Source organism: Herpailurus yagouaroundi, unplaced genomic scaffold (genome assembly GCF_014898765.1).
Source record: "Herpailurus yagouaroundi ecotype Mexico unplaced genomic scaffold, PumYag 141, whole genome shotgun sequence".
NCBI lineage: Eukaryota > Metazoa > Chordata > Mammalia > Carnivora > Felidae > Herpailurus > Herpailurus yagouaroundi.
In genome coordinates, this window is record NW_024412396.1 from 37,353,109 (window position 1) to 37,378,630 (window position 25,522).

General features: G+C 41.6%; 1 protein-coding gene and 1 long non-coding RNA gene across 2 annotated transcripts in view; one reads left to right on the top strand and one right to left on the bottom strand.

Annotated features, from left to right (window-relative positions):
• Positions 1-11,673, top strand: part of PRKCH (protein kinase C eta) — a 234,702-nt gene extending 223,029 nt beyond the window's left edge. The window contains exons 13-14 of the mRNA XM_040477332.1: positions 8,978-9,121; positions 10,430-11,673. Coding sequence (XP_040333266.1) covers positions 8,978-9,121; positions 10,430-10,576 — 291 coding nt within the window. The 3' untranslated portion in view covers positions 10,577-11,673. The remainder of the gene's footprint in view (positions 1-8,977; positions 9,122-10,429) is intronic.
• The window catches only part of LOC121031869 (uncharacterized), a 171,555-nt gene that overhangs the window by 33,300 nt on the left and 112,733 nt on the right, over positions 1-25,522 (bottom strand). The window lies entirely within an intron of this gene.

The window sequence follows — 25,522 nt, forward strand, 5'->3', positions numbered from 1 at the left end:
CCACTTGAGTTGCTTCCGTATCTTTGCTATTGTATCTATTGCTGCTATAAACATAGAGCTGGCATGTATCTTTATGAATTAGTGTTTTTGTTTCCTTTGGGTAAATACCCAGAAGTAGAATTACTGAATTATATGGTATTTCTATTTTTGATTTCTTGAGGAACCTCCATACTGTTTTTTCCACATGGGCTACACCAGTTTACATTCCCACCAACAGTGCATGAGTGTTCCTTTTTCTCCACATCCTTGCCAGCACATATTTCTTGTGTTTTTGATTCTAGCCAGTCTGACTAGGTGAAAGGTGATAGTTCGTGGGTTTGAGTTGCATTTCCCTGATGATGAGGGATGTTGAGCATATTTTCATGTGACTGTTAGCCATCTGTAGGTCTTTGGAGAAATGTCTGTTCAGGTTCTCAGCTCATTTTTAATTGGACTATTTGTTTTCTGAGGTTGGGTTGTGTAAGTCCTTTCTACAGTTGAGATCTTAACCCCTTATTGGATATGTCATTTGCAGATATCTTCTCCTGCTATATTTGGTAGGTTGACTTTTTGTTTCGTTGATGGTTCTCTTCATTGTGAAAAAACTTTTTACTTTTATGTAGTCTTAATAATTTATTTTGCTTTTGTTTCCCTTGCCTGAGGAGACATATCTAGAAAAATGTTGCTAAGGCCAGTGTCAAAGAGATTACTACCTATGTTTTTTTCTAGGAATTTTATGGTTTCAGGTCTTACATTTAGGTCTTTAACCCATTTTGACTTTATTTTTGCATATGATGTATGAAGGTGGTCCAGTTTTATTCTTTTGAATGTAGCTATCCAGTATCCCCAGTACCATTAAAGAGACCGTCTTTTCCCTGTTGTGCTACTCCTTTGTCATAGATTAATTGATCAACTAAGCATGGGTTTCTGTGCTCTCTTTTCTGTCCTACTGAAGTATGTGTCTGTTTCTGTGCCAGTACCATACTGTTTTAATTACAACGGCTTTGCAGTGTACCTTGGAATTTGGGATTGTGATACTTCCAGCTTTGTTTGTCTTTCTCAATATTGCTGTGGCTATCCAGGGTCTTTTGTGGTTCCATACAAACTTCAGGATTATTTGTTTTAGTTCTGTAAAATAATACTATTAGTATTTTGATAGAGATTTTATTGAATCTGTAGGTTGCTCTGGGTAGTATGGACATTTTAACAATGTTAGTTCTTAGTCCAATCCATGAGCATGGAATGTCTTTCCATTTGTTTGCGGGGTCTTCAATTTCTTTCATCAATATTTTATGCTTTTCAGAGTACAGATCTTTAACTTCCTTGGTTAAGTTTATTCCTAGTGATTTTATTCTTTTTGATGAAATGGTAACTGGAATGTAATTTTTTTTAGTTTTTAAATGTTTATTTATTTTTGAGAGACAGAGCATGAGTCAGGGAGAGGCAGAGAGAGAGGGAGACACAGAATCTGAAGCAAGCTCCAGGCCCTGAGCTGTCAGCACAGAGCCTGACATGGAGCTCGAACCCATGAACTGCCAGATCATGACCTGAGCCAAAGTTGGACCCTTAACTGACTGAGCCAGCCACTCAGGTGCCCTTGGAATTATTTTCTTAATTTCTCTTTCTGCTACTTTGTTATTAGTATATAGAAATGCCAGCACATTTCTCTGTGTTAATTTTGTATCCTGCAACTTTACTGAATTTATTATTTTTCATAGTTTTTTTTTTTTTGGTGGAGTTTTTAGCCCTGAAGACTATGTATAGTATCATGTCATCTGCAAATAGTGACAGTTTAACTTATTCCTTGCCAATTTGGATGCATTTTATTTATTTTTCTTGAAAATTACTGTAGCTAGGATTTTCAGTACTATGAAGGTGGTGAGAGTGGACATTCTTGTCTTGTTCCTGATCTTAGAGGAAAAGCCCTGTTTTTTCCCCTTGACTTGATGTTAGCTGTGGGTTTTTCATATATGGCCTTTTTTGTTGAGGTATGTTGCCTAGATCTAAACCCACTTTGCTGAGGGTTTTTATCATGAATGAATGTTGAATTTTGTCAGATGCTTTTGTGCCTCTTTTGAGAGGATATGAATTTTATTTTTCACGTTGTTAATGCGTCATATTAATTTACAAATATTGACCCATCTTTACATCTCCAGAATAAATACAGTTTGATTGTGATCAATGATTTTTTCAATGGATTGTTGAATGCAGTTTGCTAATATTTTGTTATTATAGGACTGTTGCATCTTTGTTTGTTATGGTATCTGGGTAATGCTGGCCTCAGAGAATGCATTTGGAAGCTTTCCTTCTTCTATTTTATGGAGTAGTTTGAGAAAAAGAGGTATTACATTTCTTTTTTTCTTTTTTTAATTCTTAACATTTATTTATTATTGAGAGAGAGAGCATGAGCATGGGAGGTGCAGAGAGAGGAGGAGACACAGAATCTGAAGCAGGCTCCAGGCTCTGAGCTGTCAGCACAGAGCCCAATACAGGGCTCGAACTCACAAACCATGAGATCATGACCTAAGCCAAAGTTGGATGCTTAACAGACTGAGCCACTGAGGCACCCCGGTATTACACTTTCTTTAAATGTTTGGTAGAATTCACATGTGAAGACATCTGGTCCTAAAGTTTTGTTTGTTGGAAGCTTTTTGATTACTGATTCAACTTCATTACTAATAATTGGTCTGTTCAGATATTCTATTCCAGGTTGAGTTTTGGAAGATTATGTTTCTAGGAATTTATCCATGTCTTTCTTCTAAGTTGTCCAGTTTGTTGGCATATTATTTTTTGTAGTAGTCTGATTCTTTGTATTTATGTGGTGTCAGTTGTTACTTCTCTCTCATTTCTGATTTGTTTGGGTCCTCTGTTTATCCTTTATGAGTCTAGCTAAAGGTTGATCAATTTTATTTTTTCGAAGAACGAGCTCTTGGTTTCATTGTTTTTTTAGTCTGGTTTTTTTTTTTTTATTTTTGTTCTCAGATCTTATTAACTTCCTTCTACTAACTTTGGACTTTGTTCTTTTTCTAGTTTCTTTATGTGTAAGGTTAGATTGCTTGAGATTTTTCTTGAGGTAGGCCTGTATTGCTATAAATTTCCCTCTTGGAACTGCATTTGCTGTGGCCCACCTTGGACTATTGTGTTTTTATTTTTGTCTTCATGTATTTTTTTTTTTTTTAATTTCTTCTTTAACCCATAGGTTGCTTAGTAGTATGTTGTTTAGCCTTGACATGTTTGTGTTTTTTCCATTTTTTTTTCTTGTGATTGCTAGTTTCATACTGGTGTGGTCAGGAAAGTTGCACAATATGATTTTAATCTTCTTAAATCTATTGAGACTTGTACTGTGGCCTAACATGTATTTACCCTGGAGAATGTTCTATATGTACCTGAAAAGAGTGTCTTCTGTCGTTTGGGGATGGAATGGTGTATATATATCCATCAAGTCCATCTGGTCTAATGTATCATTTCAAAAACATTGTTTTATTATTGATTTTCTGCCTGATCTAGCCATTCATATAAGTGAGGTGCTAAAGTCCCCCACCATCATTGTATTCCTGTCAATTTATCCTTTTATATCTGTTAACATTTGATGTATTTAGGTGCTTCAATGTTGGGTGCATAGATATTTACAATTGTCCTACCCTGTTGTTGGCTTGATCCTTCCATGATTATGTAATGCCCTTCTTTGTCTTGTGTTGCAACGTTTGTTTTAAAGTCTATTTGGCTGACAAAAGTATTGCTTTTTTTCTTCACTTCCTTTGGCATGGAACTCTTTTTCCTTCCTCTCACTTTCAGTCTGCATGTATTTTTAGTTCTGAAGTGAGTCTTTTGTAGGCAGCACATAGTTAGGATGGCGGAATGGATAAGAAAATAAGACCTATTTCGTTTAATTACAGCATTTAGACCATTTAAAGTGATTCTTGATAGGTATGTATCTTTTTGCCATTTGTTCATTGTTTTCTGGTTGTCTTTGTAGTTCTACTCTTTTCCTTCTTACTCTCTTACCTTGTGATTGATGATTTCAAGTATTATATACTACTTGGCTTTATTTATCTTTATTTTTTGTGTATCTATTATAGGTTTTGGGTTTGTGGTTACCCATGAGGCTCATATAACATCCTAAATATACAGAGTTCCATATGCAGTTGATGGTCCCTTAACTTCAAACATATTCTAAAACTTTTTTTTCACTCCCTGCTCCATGTTTTATATATATGTCATATTTTACATTACTTTTATTTATAATTTTATTCTAATTATGGCCTTTTGTTTTGCACTTAAAGAAGTCCCCCAGGGTGCCTGGTTGACTCAATCAGTTAAGCATCTGATTCTTGATTTCACTTCAGGTCATGATCCTGGGGTCATGGGATCAAACCCTGCATCTGGCTCCACGCTGAGCATGGAACCTGCTTAAGATTCTCTCCCCCCTCTCTCCCCCACCCCCCAAAAAGTAGTCCCTTTAATGTTTCTTATAAGGCCAGTTTAATGTTGATGAACTCCTTTAACTTTTATTTGGAAAATTACCATTCAGAATTGAAGAGATCAGGAATCTTGATGTTTAGAGTATTCTTGGTTTTAGGTTTTTATCTCTTGGCACTATGAATCTATCATGCTACTCCTTTCTGGTCTGCAAACTTTCTGCTAAAAAACCAGCTGATAGCCTCATGTAATTAACTAGTTGCTTCTCTCCTGATACTTTTTCAGTTCTCTATCTTTAATCCTTGACATTTTAATTATGTGTCATGATGTGACACATCATGGGTTCTTCTTGGGTTCATCTTGTTTGCAGCTCTCTGTGCTTCCTGAACCTGGATGTCTAGGTTTTTTCCCATTTCTCTCTCTCTTCTCTTCTTCTGGGACCCCTATTATGCAAATGTTTGTTTGATGTTATCCAAGAGATTCCTTCATCTTTTTTTTAATTCATTTTTCTTTTTGCTGTTAAGCTTGGGGGGCTTTGCTTTATCCTGTTCTAGATCTGTAGTGAGTGCTGACCAGAAGCATCCTGATATACACCATTCTGGGGCCACCTTGGTGTGATAGCTGGGGCTGGTGTGGGCTAAAGGCCTGGGGCTCACTGAAGTAGAAGGTTCACCAAGACACTGGGCCTTGCTCTCCATGTTACCAAGGTATAAAGGGATTGCGAATAACACACACCAGCCCCTCCAACCTGGGGAGATTTTGTGTCTTGCCATTTGTCAGGGTTCTAGGGCTGAATGCTTTATATTCTAGTTGTGCTTTAAAATGGTGTTTTTTTCAGTGCTTCAGGGCAGCTGAATCTACCCAAAGTCCCTCCATAACTATTCTTCCCCACTGTAGTTTGCACCATTGGGTATTCCCTTTATTATGTTTTCATGTTTTGATCTTTTATTGTGCAGAAGCTGGTCAGTCAGTCCTCAGTTTCTCTTCAGGAGGAATTGCTTTGATAGGTGTAGATTTGGTATGTCCATGGATGAGGTCAGTTCACGGTCTTCCTATGTTGCCATCTTGGACCAGAAGCCCCACCCCAGCATTTTTTCTATCACTATGCCAGGTCTCAGAGCCATATAGAGTCAGTGAGTGAAGCCAGCTAGGGTGAGGCAATAGGGAATGGTGGGGCATGTGGCTAAGGATCATATGCTCCACCAAAAAAAAAAAAAAAAAAAAAAAGCAGCTACTGCTAGACTTTAGGCCATTTATATCAAGAAGTACGGGTTTAGTGTTCCAGAACATCCTATTTTCCAAGAGAAATTGGAAAACTTGACTTTAAAGTTGACATTTCCTAGTTTTTAAATATTTGACAAGTAATTAAAATTATTTTAAAACCTGTTGTGTGAGCCAAGTAAGAGGTCTGAGGCCTGGGGCTGGTCTTACAGCTATACTCTCTCTCTCTCCTTCTCCACAATCTTGCCTACCCTTTCCTCTCTTGCCCTCACACCAAATGTTGAGGTCTCAGAGAGTTAGAGCTCTAATCCTGGCCTGAATCCTGGATTTACAGGACTAGTCATCTCCTGAGGATGTCTGCATACCTCAAATGCAAAGCTGAGCTCAGCATCCCAGATCTGCACACCGTTAGGTCTTGAGAAATGCTGGTTTTGTTTCATTCCCCCCAAATACTGCTGTTACTACTGTTACTATTTCTATTAATACTACCCACAATCTATTGCCTTTCATTACCTATCTCTGCTATCCAATACTACCCCTCCATCAGGCAGCCAGAGCAGACCTTGTGACCCTGCCCTCCTGTTTGCCCCTTCACTGCAAGGCCAACAAGTGTGGGATTGTGTCCATTCTTCCACAAGCCTACTAGGACTTGCTCCTAACTTTTCCTTGCCACTAACCAGAAACCTTTCTAGTTTCTGAACTTTTCCAGTCTTCTCAGCTATTTTCTCAACCTCTTCACTGTTCACCTACCATCTCTTATCTCTTCGTTGACTGATTCAGTCCACTGTGGCTAGAGTCATCTCCTACCTCACCCGCCAGCTCTTACCACTCATCTTTCCATAGGATGTTGGTGGCTCCGATGGGCTGCCCCTCTCCCAGATCTTCAACCAGTCATACTGGTTCAATGCACCAGTCATACTGCAGCATACCAGGTGTTTGGATGTACCTGTGCTGGCTCCTGGGAGCAACTGTCATCTTTGTTCATGCCTGCGTTCCTTCTATTCATCTACCTCCTCTCTCAGCAAATAGCTACCTCTTCCATGAGGCCATTACTTGCCTTCTCATGACCAGACCCCTCTTCCAAGCTCCTACACATTCTGCTCTTTTCATTCCACCCAGTTGTGATTGCCCATAAACTTTTCTGGCCTCTTCCCCACTTCATCAGCTCCTCATGGGGAGACACTGTCTTTGTCATCTACATCCCCACAATAGCTAGGTCACTGCCTTGCATACAGTAGACACCATGTAAACCTTTGTAAATGGATCCCCCTTTTAAGTGTAGAATAGCTGTATCTAAAGGGCTTAGGACAATATATTAAAAGTCAAAACAAAACTGCTTGGTTATTCAGGACTTCCCAGAACCTAAGAGAAAGTATAAAGCTAGTGAAAGGGTTATTCTGACTGCCTCCATTTCCATTTTTAGAGGAAGAACAGTTGTGATTTGGTTTATTTTCCCTCGCGGAGTTCCTTTCCACAGTATCCCTTGGAAGCTTGGCTTCAGTGCCAAGGGCAAGGAAGAATGGACACTGGGCTTTTGCCACCCTGGCATTGAGAGCCATGCACTGTTCCTCTTGTCCAGAAGAACAAGTTGTACCCACACACAAGATGCCCTCTGCACTCATCGTTGGCAGGCCTGGGAATTTCCCACAAGCCATCTGAGTCTGTTTTACCATCCTTGTAAATTAGCTCTTCAAATACATGCCTACTCCATCAGGGATTGTATCCCATTAATGTTCCTAAGGAGGGAACCTACTCCTTTTTTCTTGTGTATATATTTTCCCCTTCCTTTCTGAATGCACAGGCTGAGCCACAAGAACCCAAGCAGCATGAAGACCTCACTTTTACAGAACTATTTATGAGACATGTACTTCCTAAATCCATTGACCACTGTACATGCCTGGAGTGCTAACTGCCCCAATTGGATCAGTGTAGCTCTGAAAGCCCCTTTTCCTTTCGGGTTTCCCCTCCAGTCCACCATCACCAATGGCCTTGCAGTCATGGTCAGTAGAAGAGAGGAAAAGCTATTAGACCCCATCAGCATCTGCATTTTTTTATTAGCTCCCTTGGAGGGCTTTTTAAAATTTTCTTCAGAGGTCTGTCCGGTCAGATTTGCTTAGGGCTTTTTACAGCCTTCTCCCTCCATTTTTATTCAAACCAACACTGGATGCGTTGCAGCTTTGGACACCTGGCCTAGCAGGGATGGCCACCTCCAAACACTACCTTTTCATGTCTGCACACCTTCAACAAGATTGGCTTTTCATTGACTCTAGAAGTTCCACTCTAAAGCAAGTTGTATGAACACAGCATTACTTTTGTGCTCACAAATCAAATTTGGAAAGCAGTGTTTGGGAGTGTTCTTAAAGATAACTTGATTTAAATTTTAAAACACTTTTTAATCCAAGGCAACTTTTATTTTGAAAACACAAGGTTAAATTATCTTACGTGTCTTGAAAATAAAAAATCACATTCTGGCCCTGAAAAGCTGAGTTCTCCTGTACAAATTCTTGGTTAAGACATGATCAGAACACCTTACTGGCCTTTTTGTCAAAGTAGACTTAGTTCCAAATACCTTGACAGGGGCTCAGCCTCAAGGGAGCTTCCCAGTTGATATGCAAAGGATTATAATAGGTATGTGTGTGTGTGTGTGTATATATATATGTGATATATATATCATATGTAATTATATATATATGATCCAGGTGTATATATGATATATATATATACACCTATTATACACACATTGCTTAAATGGTCTAAGTAGGATTCTGAATCATTAAACATTTCAAAATGGGCAGGAGGAAAAGGAGCATCTTTGTTGCATAAAGAAAAGTGGCCAACTTTTGTTTTTTTTTTTTAAACTCTCACAGCTTCTTCCCACAGGTCTTCAAAAGAATGACTCTCCCTCTTCTCCCTGTGGTCTTGTCAGAGAGCGGGAATCCTGGCCGACTCGTCAGGGCCTCAAAAAATGGCACAGCTGTTCTTAAAAGTAGCCCTATTCATAAGCTGTGGGTTGTCTACAACTGCAGTGTGGGAGAAGGGCACACTATTTTATAAAGAGTCCCTTTAAAAGGGAAAGAAAAATACATGGTATTTACAGTAAAGAAAACTGGACCCTTCAGCTTTATTTTAGTGGCCACGTCTGAAATGGAAGTGGCGAAGGCCATAAATACACACAAGCAATTGCGCCTTAAGGGATGATTCATGTTGGCTGTCCTGCCCATAATGGAAAATTCAGCTTGTTAAGCAAGATCAGCCAGAAGGCCTCACATGGGCTCCTCTGCCAGAACTGATGCCTACCATCTTGTGACATACTTGCTGTAGATTATTGAATGATTGACTCTCTTTCTCCCCCTTTCAGTTCATGACCAAGAACCCCACCATGCGCCTAGGCAGCCTGACTCAGGGTGGTGAGCATGCCATCCTGAGGCATCCTTTCTTTAAGGAAATCGACTGGGCCCAGCTGAACCATCGCCAAGTAGAACCACCTTTTAGACCCAGAATCGTAAGTGTCCAAGACCAGCAGAGTAGACTTTCTTTCTTCAAATGTCTTTAAGAATCTGTTGAGCAATGGGATGGTCCCCTATGGAATAACCAAACCAGAAATTCAGCCTGACATTTTTCAGGGCAGCCTCACCCAGAAGGAGGTATGCCCTTGAAGCAGCATCTCTCCCTGTACTGGTTACTTCTCTCAAAGTTTTCACCTCTTGCTTGCCCTGGCCCCATCCTCTCTTAACCAAAGTTTGCACTTTCTGCCATCTAAGAGGCCTAAAATGTTCCAGATTTCCCCAAACGAGTTGGAATGAGAAATTTATTGTTCCTCTACAGTGTCCTCAAGCTCCTTAGGGTGGATTTCCCAAGCCCCCAGAGAAGGAGAAAGGGTAGGTAAAGCACTGCCCTACCCACCTCACCAAACCTGGCTCCTTGGCTTGGAGAGCCTGGGCCTGTATCAGTTACTGCAGCACAGAGCTCAGGCCAAACCCCTTTTGACTGGAGAAATGCTGGCAGCACCAGGGGTACCTTCCCAAGCAAGGCAGCTGATCCGTGTAGCATTCCTGAGAGTGGTCTAGCTCTTGGTTGGAGAACTAAGCTCTTTCTCATCCATGGTTCGAGATAGGAGAGAATGGAAGAAATGATCTTTTCAGCATTGGTTTATAAAGATGTAAAATATCAACATTTCCAAATGCACAGCTAGCTTAATCTGTAACAGTCCATAAGATTGGACACCAGACACCCAGCCGTAAAGCCACTTCCTTTAATGGGTCTCCCCCTGCCAACTCCTTGGGGATGAGGGAAGGCTTTGCCAGCAGGGCATCACGGATCCAACTGGTGAATAAAGGGAGAGGCAGTGGTTTCCTAAATTCCGCACTTGCCCATCTTTCAAGAACACACATAGCCCTGTGTATAAACAATAGGTGAGGCAAGTGTGAACTTACACTCTGTTGACAACCAAGTGTGTGCGGCCTTCAGCAAGACCTGTTGAGAAGTGGCACCTTAGTGAAATGCAGAGTAAAGGGTGATAGAGACACCTGGTTCAGGTGACCAAATTAATTGCTTTGCCTCCCAACCTAAGGCCGGCCTCCTCAGTACGATTTTCATGGGGTTCGTGAACTGGTGGTTACCAGATGCCATACCATACACAGTGCAGCAGAATTACAATACAGTGCTCTTTAGCCATAACTGTCATAACTGTAAATAATGCTACTGAGAGAGTTTCAGTGCCATTCTTGGACCTCCCTGGAACAGGCACAGGCCCAGGGAAGATGAGGAAGTCTCACGTGCCCCCAAACTAATACTTGTTTCCTTTTGACAGAAATCCCGAGAAGATGTCAGTAATTTTGACCCTGACTTCATTAAGGAAGAGCCAGTTTTAACCCCAATTGATGAGGGGCATCTTCCTATGATTAACCAGGATGAATTTAGAAACTTTTCCTTTGTGTCTCCAGAATTACAACCTTAGCCTTACAGAGAATGAATCACAAGGGGATACAGATTTTCCAGGAATTTCCTTTGTGGGGCATTCCCTAGTATCAGCCTTAGAGCAAGAACCTTACCTTCAGAGAACGGGTGGAAAACTCTGAAGGACAGAGCTTCAGCTCTTTCACGTCCTGAGGGAGCCGTGGTACTGGAAATAGTTGATACCGGAAGGAGATTTCATGAAGAAATCTGCTCCACCTAGGAGGTTCCATGGCTACTTTGGGCTTGGGATATCAAAAGGAATCAACTCAAGAGAAGGTGTGAAGAATCACCTAGATCCGAGAAAGTGAGCCACAGCAGCTCTTTACTTCCAAAGACAAATCAAGATTTCATATGGACCACTCTGTGCTCTCCGTTAAGCCAGGGAGTCCCGAATACTAGCAGTGTGCCAGAAGTCTGTAAATGCTAATCAAGAATTTGAAGATAAGGAAATGGACTATCCAAAGAGAATGATGTACTCTGAGGAAACAAAAGAGCATCCGTCAAACAACTTCAAGCCCTATCTTGAAAACAGATGTTGGGCACCAAGACAACTGTTCCAGCTTCTGGTCTTATACTTACTTTAATGGATATTTATGGAGTGCCCAGTGAGACGGTGCCATGACACCTACTAATGCAAACAGACTTGTGTTCCCTGAACTTTCCTTCTCCAGTCCACTTCTTTACCTGAATGGTGTTTGCATTCTGTGAAATGCCGCCTCCACATTGCGTATATCATGCTTCTTTGTCCGCACATGACTTTTTCCACGTAAGAGGGCTCGCGGCCACCACGGCAACTACTCCTCCCACCAGCAGGTGAGCTGGACACGTTTGCTGCCTGCTGACTTGTGAAATCTCATTTTGGGACCACGTGTGGATACGGCTCTGAACTCGGTGAAGAATCGCACGCCACTCAGGACTCCTACATTAGCAGGTTATTTAAGTTATATTTTAAGAGACGAATGTTTGGTATGCATTTTAATAATTAGAAATGGCTCTTATAAAAGGACATTTATCAAAAGAAGGACTTTATGTACTCATTATATGCAGTTGGAGAATTTTGTCTGTCTGGAAATAAACGCATTTTGTAGCAAAAGGAAACTTTTTGTCCAGGACGATTTGTCCTATCCCCACTAGGAAAGGAGAGATCTACTTAAAAGTTCTAAGCAGAATGCATAGGGCCCTTAAAGCAAATACACAAAAGGTTAGTATAACTTGTGTGTCCCTTAAGTGGACATAGCCTATTACTGACCAAAACTTCTGTTCTGAGTCAGGGTGATAACTGCTAAACATTGCTGCAGTATCTTAGTGCCTAGGCATAATGTTTATGTGAATGAGAAAGTATAGTGCAAGTTCAATGGTCTGCTTCTAGCTTATAAATATGCCATCTGGAAAATATAGCAAGGAAGAAAGAGATGAAGGGGCACACGTCAAATTGACCAGAACATGGCCTCCCTCTACAAACAGGATGAGGAATTACAGAGCAGCTAAGGGGTAGCTAGCCAATATTCAAAATCTCTGCCCTGGGCTCTTTATTTATACTGCAAGCTAAAAACGGATGTTTATTTTTGAGGGAGGGGGGAGAGGGGAGGAGAGGCAGAGAGAGATGGAGACACGGAATCTGAAGCAGGCTCCAGGCTCCGAGCTGTCAGCACAGAGCCCAATGCGGGGCTCGACCTCCCAAACTGCGAGATCATGACCTGAGCCGAAGTCCGATGCTTACCTGACACCCAGGCGCCCCTAAAAAAGGTCGTTTGAATCAATAGTCACTAGCAGCCTCCTTTTGCTTTTGTTTAGCACGGAGCAGTTCATAGGCACACTCAACCTGCATAATTTCATTACATCTTCAGGTCATTTTACCACTACTTCCAATGTGAATACCATGGGACCTTTTACAAATAAGAGAAAGACTCAGAAGTTTAGTTGGTTGCCCAAAGGTTTCAGACTTGGTAAAGGAATGCATCTAGAGTCCAAAGCTCAGAAGTTCTAATCCAACAGACTAATGGAAAGGGAGGGATTTTTCTATTTGCGGGGGTAGGGGGGTGAACAGGAACTTTCATGGCTACATTGCAGCTCAATCTTCTAGTGCTGTGTGGAGCTGATGATCCACCCAATATGCTTTATTTCACACCGATATAAGATCAACAAAGTATGCTTCCTGTGTTTGTTTACAAAATCCATTATAGCCCAAGGACCCAGATGTCCTCTTTAGTGAGTCTGAAATCAACTCGGCAGCTTTTCTCTTCATAACCTATTCAAACCTGCTACCTGGATTCCCCTATAGTTGGCTTTAAGTCCATTCCTTTAATTCCAGGCCTACCCCAATGGAACACCAATGATCATGCTATGAGATGATTTCCAGTGCTTCTTCCTCCTCCCTCTTTTATGGGAGGGGAGAGAAAAGAGTTACAGGATATTTACCTAAAACACCAGGAGTCTCCAAGTCCAGGGTTAGGGCTCCCCTTCACATGTTTAATCCATTCTCCTTAATCTTCTATCCTGAGGATCACAAGGTCACCCGCCCATACTTCCTGCAATAGACTGGACACAAGCCACTTGATCAGCAGATGCTGCGTCTGCTCGGGCTGCGGTGTTCCCCCAGCTCAGCTGACAGCATGGAGGTCAAGACAAGGTCACATTTACCCTTCCCTCCGGTTACCATCTTGCCTCTTGGATAAGGAATCTTGAAAAATCCTCAGGTCTTATCACCCTCCTGTCCTCCCCAGCTCGTCCTCATCCCCATGCCCATCTGTCCCTACTTGTCCAAGCTATTCCCCACTGAAGTAGACATGTGGGCTTGAGTCTTTAAAAGGAGACTAACTACAAGCACTTGCTTTGACTACAGAAGAGGTTTTCACTTAATAAGGACTAACGTTTAGTTCATATTTGTTCTGTGTGAGGCCCTGTTCCAAACACTTTAAGTGCATTCACTCATTCAGTACCCCAAGTGGTAGGCACTCTCCATTGTACACATAGGGAAATTGAGGCACAGAGATTAAGGAACTTGTCCCAAGTCCTACAGCTAAAGCATTAATGTCAGGATTTGAACCAGGCAGTTGAACTCCAGAATCCCTACTTTTTTAGTCATACTGGTGAAGGTCTTCTATTAAGGCCAATTTTAGTTTTCCTACTTTTTGAGGTTTTGAAAATAAATAGGGTGTAAACCAGAATTAGCAGGGAGCACTAGATAAAATACCAGCTGGTCAGGGCAGTATTAGTCATCCTGTCTGCAGAAACATTTAGCAGCAGGAGACTATATGATTTGCATGTAAAGGGCCTAGAACCGCTAATCCCCCCTCACAGGGCCTGGGGCAGGCCAAAGTGATGCAATCAGGGTCTGGGCCTCCCTACTGAGGAGGAAATAGTCTGAGTCATACTGAACCTTACAAACCCCATCTGAACCCCTAGGGAACCTCTGACCCTTGGTGGGGCTTCCAGTCCTTTCCTCACCACCCTCCCCACTGCCCCAGAGGCACCTCTTGTTTCAATAACATCTCGCATCCCCGCCATGGCATCACTGGGAAGAAGGCTTGTAGAGTGGAACCTACCTTGGCAGCTACAGAGAGCTGATAGAGCTTTGTGGCAAAGAACATGAAAGAAAGGAAGGAAGGAAGGAAGGAAGGAAGGAAGGAAGGAAGGAAGACCATTTATCATTTATTGATCTTAACTGGGATGAGCTGATAGAGCTTAGTGGCAAAGAAAGAAAAAGAAAGAAAGACCATTTATCATTTATTGATCTTAACTAGGTGTATGTTGCCTTGAAAATATGTCAGCCACACATGATTTGGCCTTGCCCCTATCGTGGGTCAACACCATAAAACTTTGTAATCTTTATTCCCAGATTTGGTCATCCTGATTGCTTAATCGGGCTGTACTGACTTAAAATGGAAAATGCCCTTGGTGCTGAGTCAGTGGGTCCTATAACTTATTGTACATCATCTGAGGATAAGACTGAGATAACAGCCTGGGCATTTGCAGTGGAAATGAACCCTGTGGACATATGTTCCTCTGAACGGAGTTGCAGGCTGGACACAGTGGACCAGAGTGCAGCTATGCAAGGGGTTTGCAGTCTCCCTCCCTTCCTGTGAAGTAGAACCAAAACTAAGAGTGCCACCCTCAGCTTCCTCCTGCCCCAGCTGCCCCCCATCACTTCCTCTCCCCGTCAGGTGTTTCTTCCCCTCTTCTGCCACCTTCCTCACTCACCCCAGTGAGGAAATCAATTCTGCACACTCTTCCCTCCTCTAGCATTTGATTTTTTTTTTTTGAGTTTGACTAGTCACAGAGTTTTCCAACCACCAAGACTACATGAAATTGATTCGCACATTTGAGAGCCCAGAAGTGGCCTTTGCCTTGATATTTCTCCCATGTATGTCTGCATCTTCGGCATCACCCTGTCAGCTCCTACCCTGGCACAGGCAGCCTGGGAGAGCCATCCTGCCTACTCCCAGGGGTTAACAGTACTGACCTGAGAACGGCATAGACCTCTGCACTGGGTTGCCATATACTGTAGGTTTTGGGGAAAATGTGTTCTTTTCCCTAGGTCTCATTTGTGAAAAAGAATGGCACCTGCCTGCCTTGAATTACTACTGCGGAAATTAGCTGTAATAGTCTATGCCAAGGACTTAACCCAGGACTGGGACATAGAACATGCTCAATCAGTATTAGCAATTATTGGTCAGCGGTTCCAGAAGACCAAAGGAAGGTTGCATGGGAGGTCTACCACAAAACGGGCAGAATGGGACACCCGTGTTCCTCATACAGCCCATCCCCCCACCTTGACAGGGGTGCTGGGCCAGCTCCAAGTTGGAGGGGTTTTACTTTTCTAACTTATTGGCTGCAGAAATTTCTCAGGAGATTCTTAAAAACTTCCTTTAGGCTGTTTGGATTTCATCCTGCCCTGATTGGCATGCAGGATCATGCTTGAAATTGTGCAGCTCACTCTAAAAAAGAGGCTAAGGTATATCCATGGTTTTCCCTCAAGTAGCTCCTCCCTCAAACCTTTCAGGAATTCTTTTGTTCTTCCAGATTTAACCTGAAGGCACATTTAACTCCCTACTGACCGATAACAGAGACTATAGCCCAATACCAGTACCTGCTGGTCACGCTGTGGACACTCAACATGCCTGTGGACCAGTTCACAGAGAAGAGGAGGTGTGCTCAAGATGTTCCCTAGGTCATGGCATCCCTTAGGGTTTGAAGCCACTAGAACCAAGGGATTTGTTTTCCTATACAAAGATAGCTGTGAAGATGATTTCTAACATAATCAGAGGCCCTGAAGTCCTGTGTATTCTTATTAGGAACTGGGCAGCACACCCCTGTCCTCATACAATACCCTTCCACACCACCCAGGGCTGCCTTTCTTATGCCACGAAGGCAGTTCTAATGCCACAGAGGTTTTGTTCTTCTAAGGGCTTGGACCATAGCTGGAAGAATTCCAGCTAGACAGAGTAAAGACTGTGTAGGCACTGAGTATAGTCAAACATTCAAATGGGTTGCAGAGGTTGAGACAGGACATTTCCAATTAGAAACAAGGGATAATCTAGTAGTTGTTTGACCTGACAGTGCTGGTCAAAACCTAGATGATCCCTCAAGTTCTTCTAGCCTTGTGTTGTCAAGACTAAAGGTGAACAGAAGGGTATGGTTGATCAGCCTCTACCAGTAGAAGCCAATGCCACATTGCCCTTGCCCACACAAAACTCCATCACTCAGATTGCCTCCCTGTCCATCTCTGTGCAACTTTCGCACTCTAGCACACCCATACACCCGCTCCCAAATTCCCTTTATGTTCCTACAGATCACTTGCCCCTAAAATCACATACTAATCTCTCATACCTAATTGCCTTCTCATACTTATTCATACATGGAAAGGAAAAATGACTTCCTAAAGATCAGCACAAGATCTAGAAGATAAGCCCCCTTCTAGAAACTGATAATAAAGCACAATGAATGAAGATTTCTCAGCTCTCCTTCCTTTTCTTCCTTGTGGAAAGTGATTTTCAAGATAAAAAGCTCACAAAAGTCATAGATAAGAAGATTGCCCGAGTCATTGATAAAATGAATTGTAGTCCAAGTAAATAAAGAGATTATATAAAGCATTCAGGTAAGTACAGGCAAACTTGTAGGACAGAATTATTTAAGCAGTCATTTATGAGCAGCAGGAGTACTCATGCCCAGGACTGTACAGGGGCTCATAAAAGTAAGTCTGGAAAGTCTAATCTCATTTTCTTGGATGGTTTCTAAACTAGTTGATCAGAAGCATAGGATAGGTTTCACATACTTGAGCTTCAGCAACATGTGTGACAAAATCTTAGTAACCTGTGGCCAAGCTGGATTTAATGGATAATGGTAATCTCAGTATGATAATTAATAGATTGATACTAATCTGGAATAGTGTTCTACAACCTTACATAACCTCTACACCCTTGACAGTAAACATGACAAATTTCACAGCTTTCTTTCAGTTTATCAAATAAGCAATATCATGACAAAATACAAAAATTAAACCATGGGACAAAAAGCTACTATCAAACTCTACCTGCCCTCCAAGCAGATTCTGACACAGAGGAGCAAACTATAGCTTAGCGATCCATTTACTTATTCAACTGATATTTATTTGAGCACTGACTATATGCCAGGCATAGTCTTGTTGCTGGGAAAACTAGAGTGAAAAAGACATCCAAAGATCCTTGCATTCATGGATTGCACCAGAGAGGTTATATTGTTTGTCTGAATTAACCTACTCGGTGGGATGGGGGCCTTTGGTCTTCCTCATAATTCTATCCAGGGCACCTGGCACATTGTAGGTGCTTAAGAAATATGTGCTACTGAATGACAGAATCAGAGCTGCATATTAAACACATCTTTTTGACTCCTACAGTATTCTTTCAAAGCTATATGCTAGACCCAATGTAAAAAAATATAGCCTATATTGGAGTCTGAAAAAAACTATGTCAGAACAAGATGGAGTTAAGACTTGATGAGTAAAAAATTTGAGGAAAATAATGAATTCAATATATGTATTCAACAGATTGGGATTTAATCAGATCTTTTCCCAAGTGATGCGGATACTACACCAAGTCAAGTCAGACCCCACCATCTTGGAGCTTACAGTCCAGTGAATATACAACAGCAGGGTATTGTGGCTGCCACGAAGATAAAATTGTAATCTTAGGCTCCAAAGGCCTAGCCATGGGGTCTCAGATGAGGGAAATGATAAGCCCCACTGAGCTCTGCCAAGATTAGACTGTGCCTAGAAAACCAGACTCAGCTCCAGACACCAGCATGGGGAGATACAAAACTCCACCATATTCAGAGGAATGCCAATTGAGTGATGAAGGGAGCAAAAAGTATGGAACACAATAGTGATGTCAACCGAAGTGGGGAGCCTGAGGAGAAAGGCAGGAGAATGTCCTAACTACCTTCAAATATATGAAAAACTATTGTGGTGATCATTAAGGCTACTCTGAGTATTTCCAGCTCTCTGCCTCCTGAGTACATAACGGGAGCCTCGCTATATGGACAGGTGAGGCCACATGGACAGTTCTAGCCAAGAAGAGAAGAATGATGTACAATATTTGCAAAGTAGAACAGTTCACTGCTGCGGAGAGACTGTCGTTTCCTTACAGCAAATCAGACTCTTTCCTCCAGTGAATGGCTGTGTTGAGAGATGACAACTGGGCTCTGAGAGCCTGTGTCCCAAGTGATTAACACCAACAAGCCCTTAGCCAACCTTTGATGGACACTTTGCATGAGCAAGAAATAGTTACTTTTACTATTATTTAATGTCACCGAGATTATGGCAGTCATTCATCACTCTAGCATAACCTGGTCTATCCTGACTGGTATCTTCCATGTGGAGAGAAACTACCCTGGTAATTTATAGCCCCAGGGTTAGAACAAGGCTGTCAGGCTGCAACGGGGATGACAGAATTTGTTTTAGCACAAAAATAAACTTTTTTCACAAAGGTTCTCAAATGTGTAATCAACTTCCTTGGGAGGGAGGGAGTTTACCATCACTGGTAAGTACATCTTCAAACGGTCTACAACTCTTGATGGGATGAGGGACAGGAGGTCAGACTGGACAGAGAGGGCCCTGCCAACCTTCAAGAGACTATCATGCCACAGTTTGGAAGGGGCTTAGCAAGCACACCATAATACTGTTGTTTCCCCTGGCCCACTGGGGCAGGCCTGGAGTTGGCCTACCATAAGGTTTCCACTGGCCATATGCCCAGGTTTCTGACGTTTCACACAGTAATGAGTCTGTGCACAGCACTGGTGGGGGGTGGGGTGGCACTCAGCAAGTGTGCACAACATGCATAGCAGCTCAGCTGGCAAAGAGATGAGGCGATGGGAGGGGCTCTCTGGCTCATTAAAACAAAGAATGGTAAGTAGCCCTCTGGGACTCCTGTCTGCATCATTGGCATCTTGGAGACATTAGAAAACCTCTGAAGTTCACACTTATTGGTTGGTCCCTCATAGTGCTTATCTGCCTTCTAGGAACAAGAGCTAAGCATCCTTCTTAACAAGGCAGAACTCTAGCATAAAGATCTGCTCTAGGGAGACATGTGTTAAGAGAAAGCTCTGTTTAGGAAGTTGGTGAGAAATGTGGTTCTTAGCACCAAAGACCGGGTTTAAGCACTTGCCCCATTTTCTAGTGGCTTGCTGGAGCTGGCTCATACAGGCTCACAAGAATCGATTGTGCAAAACGCTTCCAAAATTAGTATTCGGTATTCACGTTATACCCTAAAATTGGGCATAGTGAGAATATATAATGAACGTTTTTAAGCATTTACTAATCAAAATGTTTTAGATGTTTGTTTTGGATTTGATAGCTTATCAGCACACCCCAGGTAATAGGCTGAAAATCATGGTCTCTGAGACTAGGCTGAGCTGGGTTTATTCTGGCTTTGCTGCTACTAGCTATGGTCATTGGGGAGAAAGTACTCAAGTTTCTGTGAACCTTAGTTTCCCTGACCGTAAAATGGGAAGAATCATCAACATTGGGCTACTAATTACCTCAGAGGACAGTGTGAGGGTCAAATGTGAGATCACTTGCTAAATTAAACAAAGTTCTTTCACCTTGGGGCACAGGCAGACAATCACCTCCAGAGACTGAAAAAGAACACCCCCAAGTCATAACTTCTGGGTTTAACGTAGAGGACCATCCCAGATTCCATTGGCCAGTTTAGCATCACATGACCATACCTAAAGCCTATCACTTGCCAAGGGAAAGGACAGCCAAGCCACTGCTCCTGAGGGCGCCTAAGAGCCCCAGGTGGGATTTTGGTGGCATTTTTAAAACTTCCCAGATGGTTTCAATACACAGAATACAGAACCAATGACTTAGAGTCTAAGTCTTAGACAAATTATGACTTGGCCAAATGGGGCTAGAGAGGGATTCATTCTCCTCTGAAGGATAAGAATGGAAAACCAAATCAGGATTTTAGAGTACGGGAAGGATAAGAGAGGGAGAGTGGTTTTATCAGGTAACCAGCAGTGTTGGCCCCAGTATCCATTCCCAGCGAACAGACCTTTTGGGGGCAAAGAGCTCAGCAGACACATTGAGAAATGGTTGCTCTTGGGGCACCTGGATGGCTTAGTAGGTTAAGTGTCTGACTTCAGCTCAGGTCATGATCTCACGGTTCATGGGTTTAAGCCCCATGTCAGGCTCTGTGCTGACAGCTCAGAGCCTGGAGCCTGATTCAGATTCTGTGTCTCCCTCTCTCTCTGCCCCTCTCCCAATCATGTTCTGTCTCTCTCAAAAATAAATGAACGTAAAAAAAAAAAAAAAAAGAATACAAGGACACTAATTCAATAAGAGATATACATACCTGTGTTTAAAAAAAAAGCAAGAAAAAAAAAGGTTGCTCTTATAGGGAAGATAAATCAACTGAAAACAAATGGTCTTGGATTAAGATTTGAGAAAATAAGGGGTAGGAGGGAAAAGGTTAAGCTTTTACAGTTCTGGTTCAAGATGGTGACACACAGGACTCCTGAACTCCTCTCTTCCTGCAGACATACCAAATCTATAGCTACACACAGAACAATTTCCTTTGAAAGAAATATAGAAACTAGTTGAGTGACTCTTACACATGGGTGAATGAAAAAAAAAACACATCAAAATTGGTAGGAGAGGTGGAGACACAGTCTTGTCATAAACCTCACCCCCAGTGCTGCGTCACACAACTGGGAAGGAATTCACAACTCCAAGCTCTTCCCTGAGAAGTAAAGGGTTTAGACCTCTTATCTGGTGCCGCAGCTTTTAAGATTTCCACCTGAAATATGAGCCTTCAAAACATCTGGTACTGAAAGCCAGTGGAGGTTGTGTCTATGAGACCTACAAGGCTATAGCAAGCTAAGAAACAGTTTTTGACAACATGGACTCACCATGACTATCCCTCTACCCTCAGGACCCAGCACAGAAAAGCAGAATTAAAGTCCCCAGTTCTTCCTTAAGAGGCCTATTTGCTTATCTTAAGACCTATGGCCTGAGGCACAGGCTTCCAATGTAACACTATCCAGGAGCTAACTGGGATACTCTCCAGAGACTGGGAAAGCCAGCAGGTGCCATCTTTGCCCTCTGCCTCACTCCAGGTCACTATTATCTCCCAGAAAGGAGCTTGTGCTCACATTTGGCACCCCAGGTATTATAGCGGTCACTCAGGAGAGGCACCATTAGGCTGCCTGACTTTGGTGGCCAGCAGAACTTACATTTGTGGGTTTCACAGGACTGTAATAAACACAGTTCTTAACCATCCTAAGGCATGGTACAGACAGTAGAATTAGATGTCCAGTCCTTCCATAAGGGAGGCCTATCTCCACATATTAAAAGCTAAGACTCGAGGGCCAACCTTCTAATTTAATATATATCTAGAAGCTGAATACAATCTTCTCCAGAGGCCAGGGAGGCCAGCGGGTACCATCTTTACACTGTACCTCTGCTCCTCCCCAAGGATAGCTCTAAATAAGGAGCTTCTGTATACATCTGGTACCCCACTTTTTGTAGCTCCTGCTCAAAGAATACACCCCTGAGAGTCTGGTAGCTATCAGGGCTTATGTTCACAGGTTCAATGGGACAGTAGGAAACAAACGGTTCTTAACGGACTGTGCCTCCAGGGCTCAGTGCAGAGAGAACAAACACTAATCTCCAGGCTTCTCCTGAAAGAGATATATTGGCATATGTATTTTTTAATGTTTATTTGTTTTTGAGAGGGAGCACAAGTGGGGGAGGGGCAGAGAGAGTGAGGGACAGAGGATCTAGAGCAGACTCTGTGCTGACAGCAAGGAGCCCGATGCAGGGCTCGAACTCATGGAATGTATGATCATGACCTGAGCTGAATGCGCAACCAATTAAGCCACCCAGGCACCCCAGCATATTGGCCTATTTTGAAAGTTTCTGTCTGAGGGTCCAGCTTCCAATAAGCCTACATTTAGGTGTTGACAGAGATTCACTGCCAAGTCTTGGCTCACCCTCCACTACCAGGAGCCACTAAGAACAAAGATGACTGCTTGGATTATCACAAAGGTGAGAGAGACAACACAGGTCTAGGGCAGGATTAACTAGTAAGGTTCAACCTCCTACATGAGGCCACTCCATCAAGACTAACAGTCAAAGGTAGTTACCAAGGTCAGGAGAATAATGCATAAACAAAGGGAGAATTTCAACAAAGAAAATCTAAGAAAGGACTCAACAAATCAGAGTTGAAGAATACAATAACTGAGCTAGAAAATTCAATAAAGGGGTTCAACAGCACACTACACAAAGTAGAAAAAAGATCAATAAGTTCAAAGACAGGACAGAACAATTCACCCAATGAGAGGAACAAAATGAAAAATGAGTGATGTTAACTTTTAAGGAATTTATGTGACAACATCAAGCAGGCCAATATTTACATTAGAGATATCCCAAAAGGAAAATAGAAAGGGGCAGAAAGCTTATTTAAGGAAATAATGGCTAAAAAGTTTCCTAACCTGGGGAAGGAAATAGATATCTATATGCAGGAAGGTCAGGGTTCCAAATAAGATGAATCCAAAGAGACCCACACAAAGACACACTAAGTTGTCAAAAGTTAAAGACAAGGAGAGCAATCTCTATCAAAATAACACCAGCATTTTTCACAGAGCTAGAACAAACAATCCTAAAATTTGTATGGAACCAGAAAAGAACCTGAATAGCCAAAGCAATCTTGAGAAAGAAAACCAAAGCAGGAGGCATCACAATCCCAGACATCAAGCTGTATTACAAAGCTGTAATCATCAAGAGAGCATGGTACTGGCACAAAAGCAGACACTCAGATCAATGGAACAGAATAGAGAACCCAGAAATGGACCCTCCAACGTATGGCCAACTAATCTTTGACAAAGCAGGAAAGAATATCCAGTGGAATGAAGACAGCCTCTTTAGCAAGTGGTGCTGGGAAAACTAGACAGCAACATGCAGAAAAATGAACCCGGACCACTTTCTTACACCATACACAAAAGTAAACTCAAAATGGGTGAAAGACCTAAATATAAGATGGGAAGCCATCAGAATCCTCGAGGAGAAAGCAGGCAAAAACCTCTTTGACCTTGGCTGCAGCAACTTCTTACTCAACACGTCTCCAGAGGCAAGGGAAACAAAAGCAAAAATGAACTATTGGGATCTCATCAAAATAAAAAGCTTCTGCACAGCAAAGGAAACAATCCACAAAACTAAAAGGCAACCGACAGAATGGGAGAAGATATTTGCAAACGACATATCAGATAAAGGGTTAGTATCCAAAGTCCATAAAGAACTTATCAAACTCAACACCCCAAAAAAAACAATCCAGTGAAGAAATGGGCAAAAGACATGAATAGACACTTCTCCAAAGAAGACATCCAGATGGCCAAACGACACATAAAAAAAATGCTCAACGTCATTCATCATCACAATGAAATGCCATCTCACACCTGTCAGAATGGTTAACATTAACAACTCAGGCAACAACAGATGCTGGCGAGGATGTGGAGAAAGAGGATCTCTTTTGCACTGCTGGTGGGAATGCAAGCTGGTGCAGCCACTCTGGAAAACAGTGTGAAGATTCCTCAAAAAATTAAAAATAGAATTACCCTACGACCCAGCAATTGCACTACTAGGTATTTATCCAAGGAATACAGGTATGCTGTTTCGAAGGGGCACATGTACCCCAATGTTTATAGCAGCACTATCGACAATAGCCAAAGTATGCAAAGAGCCCAATGTCCATCGATGAATGAATGGATAAAGAAGCAGTATATGTATACAATGGAGTATTACTCAGCAATCAAAAAGAATGATATCTTGCCATTTGCAACTATGTGGATGGAACTAGATGGTATTATGCTAAGTGAAATTAGTGAGAGAAAGACAAATATCATATGACTTCACTCATAGGAGGACTTTAAGACACAGAGCAGATGAACACAAGAGAAGGGAAGCAAAAATAATATAAAAACAGGGACGGGGACAAAACATAAGAGACTCTTAAATATGGAGAACAAGCAGAGGGTTACTGGAGGGGTTGTGGCGGGCAGGGGGGCGGGGGATGGACTAAATAGATAAGGGGCATTAAGGAATCTACTCCTGAAATCATTGTTGCACTATATGCTAACTAATTTGGATGTAAATAAGTAACAACAACAACAAAAAGCTAAAGAAAAGGAGAGAAACTTAAAAGCAGCGAGAGGAAAAAAAAAAACAAACCAAAAACCTATTACATACAAGGGAACCTCAATAAGACTATTAGCAATTTTTTTTTCCAGCAGAAAAAAACTACTTTGTAGGCAAGAAGGGAGTGGCATAAAACATTCAAAGTGTTGAAAGAAAAAACCTGCCAACCAAGAATACCCAACAAAGTTGTCATTAAAAATTGGAGACAAAGTTTTCCAGGTAAGGAAAAGCTAAAGGATTTCATCACCACCAGACCTGTCTTACAAAAAATGTTAAAGATGCTGCAAGAAAAGGGCACTAATTTGCAACAGGAAAATCTATAAAGGTATAAATATTACTGGTCAAATATATATATTCAGAATAATCTGTTGTAGTGGTAGTAGGTTAATTACTTATAAAACTAGTGTGAAATTTAAAAGACAAAAGTAGTAAAAATAACTACAATAATTTGTTAATGGATACATAAAATAAGATGTGAATTAGCATATCAAAAACATGACATGAGGCAGTAAAAATGTAAAGGTTTAGAATGTGTTCAAACTTTGTTATGAATTTAAAATTGACTGTTATAAATATGTTTCATGTAAGCCTCATGTTAATCACAAGCAAAAGCCCACAATAGACACATAAAAGAAAAAGTTATCAAAGAATACCACTACAGAAAATCATCAAATCACAAATGAAGAGAGCAAGAAAAGGAACAAGTGAATCAGAAAACAATTAACAAAATGCCAAGTCCATACTGATCAATTACATGTTAATGGACTAAATTCTCCATTCAAAAGACATAAAGGGGATGAATAGATTAGAAAAAAACAAGACCCAACTATATGCTGCCTACAGGACTCATTTCAGCTTTAAGGACCCACACAGACTGAAAGTGAAGGGATGGAAAAAGATATTTCATGCAAAAGGAAATGAAAAGGAAGCAGGGGTGGTTGCACTTCTACAGATAAATTAGACTTTAAAGACACAATCTGTAATAAGAGGCAAAGACAATCATCATAGAACAAAATAAAAGGTCAATCCAGCTAGAGGATATAACATTTATAAATACTTATGCACGTAACATAGAAGCACCTAAATGTTAATCTAAAGGGAAAAAAATATAGCAATACAACTTTAGGGGCCTTCTATATCCCATTTGTATCAATAGATAGGTGATCCAGACCAAAAAAAAAAAAAAAAAAAAAACGCCAATAAGGAAACATTAGCCTTAAATGACACATCAGATGAAATGGACTTAACAGACACATACAGAACACTCCACTTAAAGGCAAG